The 8,626-nt window shown below is 63.6% G+C and overlaps 2 protein-coding genes across 2 annotated transcripts in view; one reads left to right on the top strand and one right to left on the bottom strand.

Annotated features, from left to right (window-relative positions):
* APRT (adenine phosphoribosyltransferase) overlaps positions 1 to 606 on the top strand; it is a 2,880-nt gene extending 2,274 nt beyond the window's left edge. The window contains exon 5 of the mRNA XM_049622808.1: positions 216 to 606. Within this exon, the coding sequence (XP_049478765.1) occupies positions 216 to 359 (144 nt within the window). The 3' untranslated portion in view covers positions 360 to 606. The remainder of the gene's footprint in view (positions 1 to 215) is intronic.
* A 429-nt stretch (positions 607 to 1,035) lies between these two features.
* CDT1 (chromatin licensing and DNA replication factor 1) lies at positions 1,036 to 5,512 on the bottom strand. Its single transcript, XM_049622810.1, has 10 exons — positions 5,193 to 5,512; positions 4,539 to 4,634; positions 4,310 to 4,464; positions 3,589 to 3,786; positions 3,349 to 3,494; positions 3,083 to 3,183; positions 2,463 to 2,651; positions 2,069 to 2,209; positions 1,795 to 1,996; positions 1,036 to 1,367 (listed from the first exon to the last, which is right to left on the bottom strand). The coding sequence occupies exons 1-10, from the start codon at positions 5,421 to 5,423 to the stop codon at positions 1,204 to 1,206; spliced, it is 1,623 nt and encodes a 540-aa protein (XP_049478767.1). The 5' UTR covers positions 5,424 to 5,512; the 3' UTR covers positions 1,036 to 1,203.
* Positions 5,513 to 8,626: the final 3,114 nt, after the last annotated feature.

Genomic DNA, 8,626 nt, shown 5'->3' with positions numbered 1-8,626 from the left:
GCAAACAGGGCCTGGCGCTAGGACTGCTGGGGGTGCAGGAAAGTGGCTCAGACCACATGTGAGACGTGGGTTGGGGCCTCAGCACTGTACAGTTTACGCGTGAGCGGCGAGACCCTGTGTGGGCAGGTGGGAGCCTGGTCCCCACACCACCTCCTCCCCCTCCCCGCCCCCCGGCTGGGTGGGGCCTCATCGTGTGCCCTCTGCCGACCCACTCAGGAACCATGCGTGCGGCCTGTGAACTGCTGGGCCAGCTGCGGGCGGAGGTGCTGGAGTGCGTGAGCCTGGTGGAGCTGACCTCGCTGAAGGGCAGGGAGAAGCTGGGGGCCGTGCCGGTCTTCTCTCTTCTGCAGTACGACTGACCCACCCTCCCCCCTCTGGTGGAGAGGCCTTCCGGCCTCGTGGCTGGCCAATGGCCGCCAGGGGGCGCCGGCCACCCGTCTGGACTTTTTTTTAACTTTTTTGCACTTGCCCTTTTCTACCACCTGGGGCCCTTCCTGCAGGTTCTGGAGGTGCCGAGGCCTGGAGCCGGTAGCTCAGGCCGGAGCCCCGGCCACTGCAGGGCCACCTACGAACACTGAAAAGAGGTGAATAAAGGGCTTTGCTAGAGTGGCCGTTCTTCATCTTTATGGCCAAGAGGTGCGGGAATCCCACTTGGCGGGTTGGGCGGACGTGTGTCTGGCATCCTGTGGCTCTCTGCTCCCAGCTGCCTCTCAGGAGGCAGGTGCTGCCCAAACGGCCTCTCAGTTGCTGTGGTCAGTCACGCCAGCAGGGTGGCCCACGACACTGTCAGCGGAGTGGGGCTGGCTCCTGAAGGTTCCAGGAAAAATCGGGCTCCGGGTCCCCCCTGCATCCCCCGGTCCTGCAGTCCGCCTCCCTCTTGTACGGGTCCAGCGGTGACACCGAGCTTACTGGGTCACCGGGGATTCCCGTGTGGACATATCGGGGGCACTGTGCCAACCGCCTCACCCAAGCTTGCGCAGACTGCAAAGCCACCCCGCTCCGCTACGCCCCCAAAGACACCAACGACGACAGTCACCAACAGAAACCAGTTTAATGACAATATTCTGCAAGAGGGTGGGCCCACCACCCGCACTGGCCAGGGACCCTGGTGGGGAGTTAGGAGGGGAAGAAAAGTGCATCGTGTTCCTAAAGGGAATAAAAGAGACACGGCAGGCCAAGGACCTAAGCCCAGGCCCGCGAGGCTCACAGCGCCGCCTCGGCACGGGCAAGGTGGGCCAGCCGGGCGAGGACACCTGCCAGGTCAGCAGCCTTGTCCAGCTTGACATAGGTGTCGGCGCGGACGCGGTGGAGGCTGAGCCAGTCGGGCAGCAGCTCAGAGAGCAGCTGTACGTGCTTCTCCATCTCCCCTGCAGACAGACAGGATGTGAGCAGGGCCGTGCGCCTGGGAGGGGGTACTGACCCCTTATGGGGGGGTCCAGACCAGTCAGCAGGCCTGCCTTAGGACCACCCCCCCTCCCCCCCACCCCGCAGGCCTGTCCAAGCCTCCAAGCAGCAGACCCAACGGTGGGAAGGTGGAAGGGCTCGGGCCAGGGCAGTGACAGAACGGCCTTGCTGAGGAGCTGACCCTCCCACTGAGCCCAACACCGGGCCTGGAGCGGGGGTGTGGGGTCGCCCTGCAGCCTGGAGGGAACCCACAGTCCCGTGGGGCCCGGCGCTGTCTGAGGGGGTCTGGGGGCCGGGTGGGGGGCTCGAGGACACCGTGCCCAGCCTCATCCTGAGCGGGGAACACAGGGAGGGGGCACAGGGAGGGCCCGGCCCCGCCCCTGCACACACCAGGGCTCAGGGCCGCACGGTAGCTGCCTGCCATCCTGGCGCAGGCCACCTCCATGGTGAGGGCGGGCTTGCGCTCCGACACGAAGATGCCACGCAGCACGCGGGCCAGCTCGGGCAGCCGCTCCAGCCGCTGCAGCCGCCGCTCCTGCTCCGGCTGCCGCGTCATCTGCGCCAGCTGCTTCTGCGCCTGCTTGCGGCGGACCTGCGGTAGGCCCCGAGAACGGTCAGTGGGGAGCCGGTCCCACGGGCCCCTGCCAGGACCCCGGACACTCACCCGCTCCAGCAGGTCCTGGGACACCCCCTTCAGGGCGGCAGGCGGGGCGGCCGGCGGGGTGGCCGGCGGGGCAGGGCCGGGGGACCCGGGGCTGCCGGACTTGGCCGTACGCAGAGCCAGGTCGCTCAGGGCCTTTTCCATCTGAGGCAGTTCAGAGGGGAGAATCAGAAGCCCCCCCCCCCCCCCCCCCAACCCGGCCCGGCCCCAGGGAGGTCACTGTCTGCCGGCCTAGGCTCGCCCTGAGCGTCACGGCAGGTGGCCGGTGCCCAGGGCGCAGCCTGCCAAGTAGGCAGCGCTCCGTAAGGGGGGAGGGCACGTCCCACCACCCCGGAGGCGCTGGGCCAAGGATGGAGGCTGTCAGGTGCCCGCCCCGCAAGCCCTAAGGCGACCTCACCCTGGGTGACATCAGGCTGCGGGCACGGGCCAGCACCTCCTGGGCGGTGGCCAGCTTCTCCGTGGTGGGGGGCTGGGGCAGCTCGGCCGGCTCGATGTCAGGCACTTCGTCCACATTGAAGTGGGGGTGCCAACGTGTCAGCTGGTCCTCAGGCACCACCATGGGCGGGTTCAGGGAGGCGAGGAAGGCCTGTGTGAGGAGACGCGAGTGCCAGGTGAGCCCAGGCACATCTGCATTGGGCGGGGCCGGGCAGGGCTGCTGCGTTCCTAGCCCGCCCAGTCGGGCCATCTTGGGCTCAGGTGCTCAGCTGGGCCAAAGGGCACGACACCCGGCACAGAGCAGCACTGAGCCCATCACACGCCCCCAGGGCCTGAGGCTGCAGCCCTGAGCTCCCGGCCCTCCACTGGGGAACCAGGAGCGGGGCTCTCGCCCAGCCCTGCACCCACCCCACGAGGCAGCCACGGAGACGGGTGAAGAGAACTCGAAGAGTCAGCCTCTCACGAGGGCCCGTCTCCTGCGGGGTAAGACGGAGCTATGACAGGGACGGTTCGGGGCCCAGCCCAGGGCCTGCCGGGGAGGTGCTTCCTCCGAGGACGGAGCCGGTCGCCCCCGTCACTCACCCTGTGGTGCTCCCGGACGCGCTCCACCAGATTCTGGCCGAAGACCTGTCTGCGCCGCAGGAGGTGCGAGGCCGTGAGCTGGGGAGCCGTGCTGCCAGCCTCTGAGGGAAGACTTCAGGCCTGAGCCCCCAGCCCGGGCCCGCCCCGTCACCCAGGCCCCCAGACTGCTGGTCTCCGACGCCTCACGCCACGCCCAAAACCACGCAGTGTCACTGGCGGGGAAACCGAGGCTCGGACACGCGTGACCTCAGTCAGAGCGCGCTCACCCTGGTCTAGCAGCGGCTCAATGGTAAGCTGGTAATCGGACCTCTTGACGCCATCCTTGAAGGTGGGGACATCGCGCTCCTGGCGGAAGCGGTAAGAAGCGGGGTACACGGTTCTGATCTGGCCCACGTTGCGCTCCTCAAAGCGCCTGCGGGACAAGGTGCTGGGTCAGAGCGCGCCGGGAAGGGCACACTCAGACCGTACAGGCAGGGTGAGGCCCCCACCCTCTGCGGGCCACTCACTTGCGCATCATGTCCTGGACGCCCTGCTTAACCTTGGCAAAGGTCGCGGTCTCGGAGCGGTTGTAGAGCATGCCCACGATGGTGTCCATGCTGCGGAACATCTCGGCCAGCACCTGGTACTTGTAGGGCAGCACAAGCCCCGGGGGCCCCGGCTGGGCCAAGGCGTGGAAGCGCTGGTAGGCGGGTGCCTTCTGTCCGCTGCCAGGAGGGGAGCGAGGCCTCAGGAGAAGCACCAGACCCACACCCTCCAACACCAACGGCAGGCAGGCCAAATGGCCAGGGAGACCCCGGAGCCGGGGCCTGAAAACCGTCCCTGTTCCCGTGACACACCACACACCAGTCCCAAAGCCCCGGCGCGCCCAGTCTCCTGTCACCAGCACTAGGCCTGGAACCAGAAAAGCGTGGCCTCACATCTCGCCCGGTCACCTAGGGAAGTCCTGGCTCCTTATCTCTACGAGGCACATATGACCTCAGGAGCTGGGGAGGACAGACATGGGCGCAGGAGGCAAATACCCAACAAATGGCAGCTGTAGGCGGCATTCCAAAGTCACAAGGGCCACTGAGGCAAGAACGGGCACCCTCTTATGGATGGAGGCTGAGGTGCAGAGCAAGTGAGTGGCAGGGACTGGAAGGGGAGCAGCCCCCCCAGCCTTGTCCCGCCTGCCATCTTCCCACCAGCCTAGCCTTTCCCTGGGTGCCTGTCTGCCCACCCAGGACTCACCATGGCCCTGCTGGCTGCCCCTGGTCCTCCAGCACGCGTGGTTCCCCAGCATCCTTCCTCTGGGCACTTGCTTTCAGCTCCTGGGCCCGGGCCCCTAGCTCCCGTGCCCGCTGTAGGCACGACTTGAGCTCAGAAAGTGTGACTTTTGAGGAGGCCTGTGGACACAAGATGCCATCAGCTGGCCCGTCACCCCCACACCGCTCTCCCTTCCCCCCGGGGCCAGCCTCACCTTGTCCTCCTGGGCTGCCAAGCAGGGCACCTGACCTGCTGAGAGAGTGGCCTCCTCTGGGGAGCCTGGGGCAGCCAGGGCACTGGGGCTCGAGACCTGGTGGACAGGACCGCAAAGGAGAACGAGTGAGGACACCCTGCGGTAAGAGAGGGTTTCCTACTTCCCTCAGCTGGCTACACACCAGCTGCTGGGGGCACCAATGACAGTTTCTGCTGGAGTCAAGTCAGAGGGGCCAGGCCTGACCCCTTGCCCAGCCTTGCTGGCAAGCTAGACACACAGCCGCCCACTGCGCTCGGGCCCTCCGGCCCTGCTAACTCCAGTGCCTTCTGTCCCCACCCCCACTGACGTGCTCTCCAGCAGGCCGGCCCACCTGCCGGGTCTCAAGTGACCCGGCCCCGCGCTTTCTCCACTGTCTCCCGCAGCGGCTCCAGGCCCATTCTCCGAATGGTCGAGTCCTCCCTCTCGAGGCTTCGGTTTACCGTGTGCATGCAACCCCCTGGTCTGCGCCCTCCCTCCAGGGCAAGTCTTTTTGGGGGCCACCCCGCCCTGTTTCCCGGCTCTCCCCTCCAAGTGTTTTCTCCCGTCGGTGCCCATCCACTCGCCCCGCCCCCCGCCCCGGCCTCAGTTTCCCCCCTCTCCCCGCCGCGGCCTCACCGTGTCGGCCGGTAGCCGCAGCCGCCTGCGCGCGGGCGGCGCGGGGTGGTCGCGCGTGGGCTCGGCGGGCGGGCGGGCGCGCTTGCGGCTGCCTCCCGGGGTCCGGGCCGGGGTGGGGGGTGCCGGCTTGGCGGGGCTCGGGGTGCGCCAGGCCGGCTTGGCCCGCGGCGGCGCGGCGCGGGGTCCGGGGCGGCGGCGCGCGAAGAAGTCGGTGAGACGGGGCTGTGCCATGGCGGGACCCGGGGCCGGGGGCCGGGGGCCGGGGACCCGGCGGGACCGAGACCGAGCAGGGTACAGTCCGGGGCCGGAAATGGGGCCGCGCTCCGCGCCGATTTTCCCGCCGCGCGTGGCCCCGCCCCTCCGCGGGCGGAACCTTCGGCGCCAGGGCGGGATGCGGGGGAGGCCGGGAAATGGACTCGCCGGGGCGCATGCGCACTGGTGCTCTTTTGCCGGGCCGCAGCGCGCGTGCGCCGTAGAGCCGGCCGCCTCCGCAGGGCTTAGGGATTTGACGACCCTCCCCGGCCGGCGGCGGTCGTCGAGCCAGTGCGGTCCCGGAGCAGAGAGACATGCTACGTACTTCCTGCTTGAATTGCAAGCGGTGCGCGTTGGACGACACTGGCCCTCCGCGGCGAGGCGCCCCGGGGCAGCCAGACCCCCGCACGAAGACCCCTGCGTCGGCTCTGGGTGCGAATCGTATGTCAGTCCCGCTGCCATGTTTTTAGAAGGAAGAGTGGCTTTCAGAACGGGATCAGTGGCAAGAAAGGGCGTGTTAGTCCCCAGAGCCTACGGCCGAGGTCGTCTGGAGTCCTGGAGACCCCGCTGCCCGGGAGGCGCGAGGGCGCAGCCGGCGGGGTGTCCTCCGAAGGCCCAGCGCCGGCTTGGGGGCTTTGTTCCTCCGTCTTCTCCAGGCTTTCCGTAAGGAGCCGAGCGTTGGGAAAACAGAAACGACCGTTTCCCGTATGTCCCAGGTTCATACTTTGTGGACGGCCTGTAGCAAGTTATCGGCCACCCAGGGATCCGCGGACAGGGTTGCAACCAGCATTTTTAAGGCTAAGTGCTGTTCCATTTCCGTTTTGCTATTTGTGCTCTAAGCCACCACCTAAAATATGTGTCGTGTCGTTTTGTTTTGTTTTGTTTTGTTTTTAAGACTATTTATTTTGAGAGAGAGAGAGCACCGAGCAGGGGAGAGGCAGGGGGAGAGAGAGTCCCAAGTGGATGCTAGGCTTGAATCCACAAAACCGAAACCGCGAGATCATGATCTGAGCCGAAACCATGAATTAGACGCTCAACTAACTGAGCCACCCCGGTGGCCCTGTAAGATAGTTTTCTTTTTTTTATTATTAAAAAAAATTTTTTTTAATGTTTATCTATTTTTGAGAGAGACATACAGACAGAGTGTGAGCAGGGGAGGGGCAGAGAGAGAGGGAGACACAGAATTGGAAGCAGGCTCTAGGCTCTGAGCTGTCAGCACAGAGCCGGATGTGGGGGGGCTGGAACCCACGAACCACTAGATCATGACCTGAACCGAAGTTGGATGCTTAACCCACTGAGCCACCCAGGCGCCCTGGTGAAATAGATTTTGTAATCAAAACAGTGGTTGGGGGTTAGAGGCAAGAACTGACCTCAGTTGAGGGGTGCCTGGGTGGCTCAGTCAGTCAAGCATCCAACTCTTGGTATCGGCTCAGGTCACGATCTCACGGTTTTGTGAGTTTGAGCCCCACGTCAGGCCCTGTGCTGACAGTGTGGAGCCTGCTTGGGATGCTGTGTCTCTTTCTCTCTGCCCCTCCCTGCTCACACGGTCTCTCTGAAAATAAATAAACTTTAAAAAAAAAAAAAAAAAGAATTGATCTCAGTCAGAAGGGAACACTCCAAATGTAAGCTTGCTATGCATTCTAGATGGAGAGCGTAGGATTCTGGGACTGTAATGGCATCACGAATTCTAGGCACAGCCTCTTCTTCAGACCAATGGTGATAAGGGGACTTTGTAAATATTTCTGCTCATAGCTGCTCATCAGGAGGGCGGGAACTGTCTTCTCTCCCAAATACACTGTGGTTCTCTATGCTCTGTTTCATGTTTAGAAGGTAAACAATCCTGGTCTTGGAGAGGTACAGGCAGCTGAATCTAACCGCAAGTGACTCCGATATCTGGCTCCCAGCCGGTGGTTTGGCCCAGTCCCTGCCCTCCGTAGATAAGCTGAGAAGCAGGAGCCTTCCCAGAGCCTCCAAAATGCTTAGGAATTTCTGCCAGCATTTCATTTGTCTTGCACCTGCCTACCCACCCGCCTGGAACCACAGCGTGCTGGCTAGGCTCGTGCTTCCCAAGAGAGCTGTGTGAGGGGATGGGAGGCAGGCCCTAGGCTCGTGACAAATCCGGGAACCCCCCCCATAAGAGAGAACTCCCTGCCTGCCTGGCCACCACATGGCTGCGTGACTCGGCCACGCACTCCCAGGCACATTCTCCTCAGGCGGACTCCTGGGAGGGACATGCGTGGCCTTGCTGTGCTCTGGCCGGCTCCCTGGGGCACAAGCAGAGGCAGAAGCAGGCCGTGGGAGGCCCGAATGGCTCTGGGGATAGCTGCGTCCTAAAGGACCCTTCACAGGCTCTTGTGGGATCAAGAACGTGAGTCTAAAATGAGTCTGCCCGTGTGAGGGGGGAGTCTGGGGACTGAACAGTGCTGTCTGCATGCACTGCCAGCAGCAAAGGGACACATGGTCTTCAAAGGCCAGCCAGCAGCCGGAGGGACGCATGCCATACAGCAGGGGCCTGAGGACCACCTCCAGTGCTGTGGCCAGTGTCCATGCCATGGCGCTGTGTCTGGCTGTGCCTCTGTTACTTTTAATGTCATTACTGGAGATTAGGCCTTTTGCGGTGACTTAAGGCTCGGGGCAGCTCCTTCTTAAGAAATTGCCCACCCACCTACAATAATGCAGTCCACAGCCACCTCTGCAAGGTATGACCCCTACCTTTCGGTCACAGCTGATTGGACGAGAGGTGCACAGCTGAACCAGTCAGATCCTCTCCTGGGACCCAAGACTCTGCAGGGAGAGCTCACCCTTCTGTCCCCTCTGTTTGTGGGAAGTGAGATGGAGTAGGACAGCCACCGCCACCATGTGTGTGGTGACAGAGTGAGCAAGGGACCGTGTGGCCCAGGGACAGGCAGCCACACACAGCTAAATCAGATGGTTTGTAATGGTTTCCAATGTGCTCTCTTGGGAGACCCACTGCCCTTCGCGATGGCCCAGGTTTTTATGAAGCAGCCTGTAGCCCTTCCCGAACATTTGCCTCTTTTGCTTAAAGTGCCTCTGCGTGGATTTCTGTTTCTTCCAACCCAAGGAGGCTTGACTAAAGCCTGGTCAAAATGTTGATCCATATGAGGCTACATTAATAAAAGCATAGAGTCTAGAATAAGGGAGGCGAAGGGCACGTGGGTGGC

The sequence above is a fragment of the Panthera uncia genome, assembly GCF_023721935.1.
Source record: "Panthera uncia isolate 11264 chromosome E2 unlocalized genomic scaffold, Puncia_PCG_1.0 HiC_scaffold_20, whole genome shotgun sequence".
Lineage (NCBI taxonomy): Eukaryota > Metazoa > Chordata > Mammalia > Carnivora > Felidae > Panthera > Panthera uncia.
Note: the sequence above shows the minus strand (reverse complement) of the source record. Positions and strands in the feature narration are given on the sequence as shown.

Bases quoted from the DNA above. Each gene is read 5' to 3' on its own strand.
- CDT1 (XM_049622810.1), bottom strand. From the start codon at position 5,423: ATGGCACAGCCCCGTCTCACCGACTTCTTCGCGCGCCGCCGCCCCGGA. The intron at 3,787-4,309 runs GTGAGTCCTGGG...CCCTCCTGGCAG, and splicing joins GGGCAGCCAGCAGGGCCATG to CGGACAGAAGGCACCCGCCT. The intron at 1,997-2,068 runs GTGAGTGTCCGG...GGCCTACCGCAG, and splicing joins CCCAGGACCTGCTGGAGCGG to GTCCGCCGCAAGCAGGCGCA.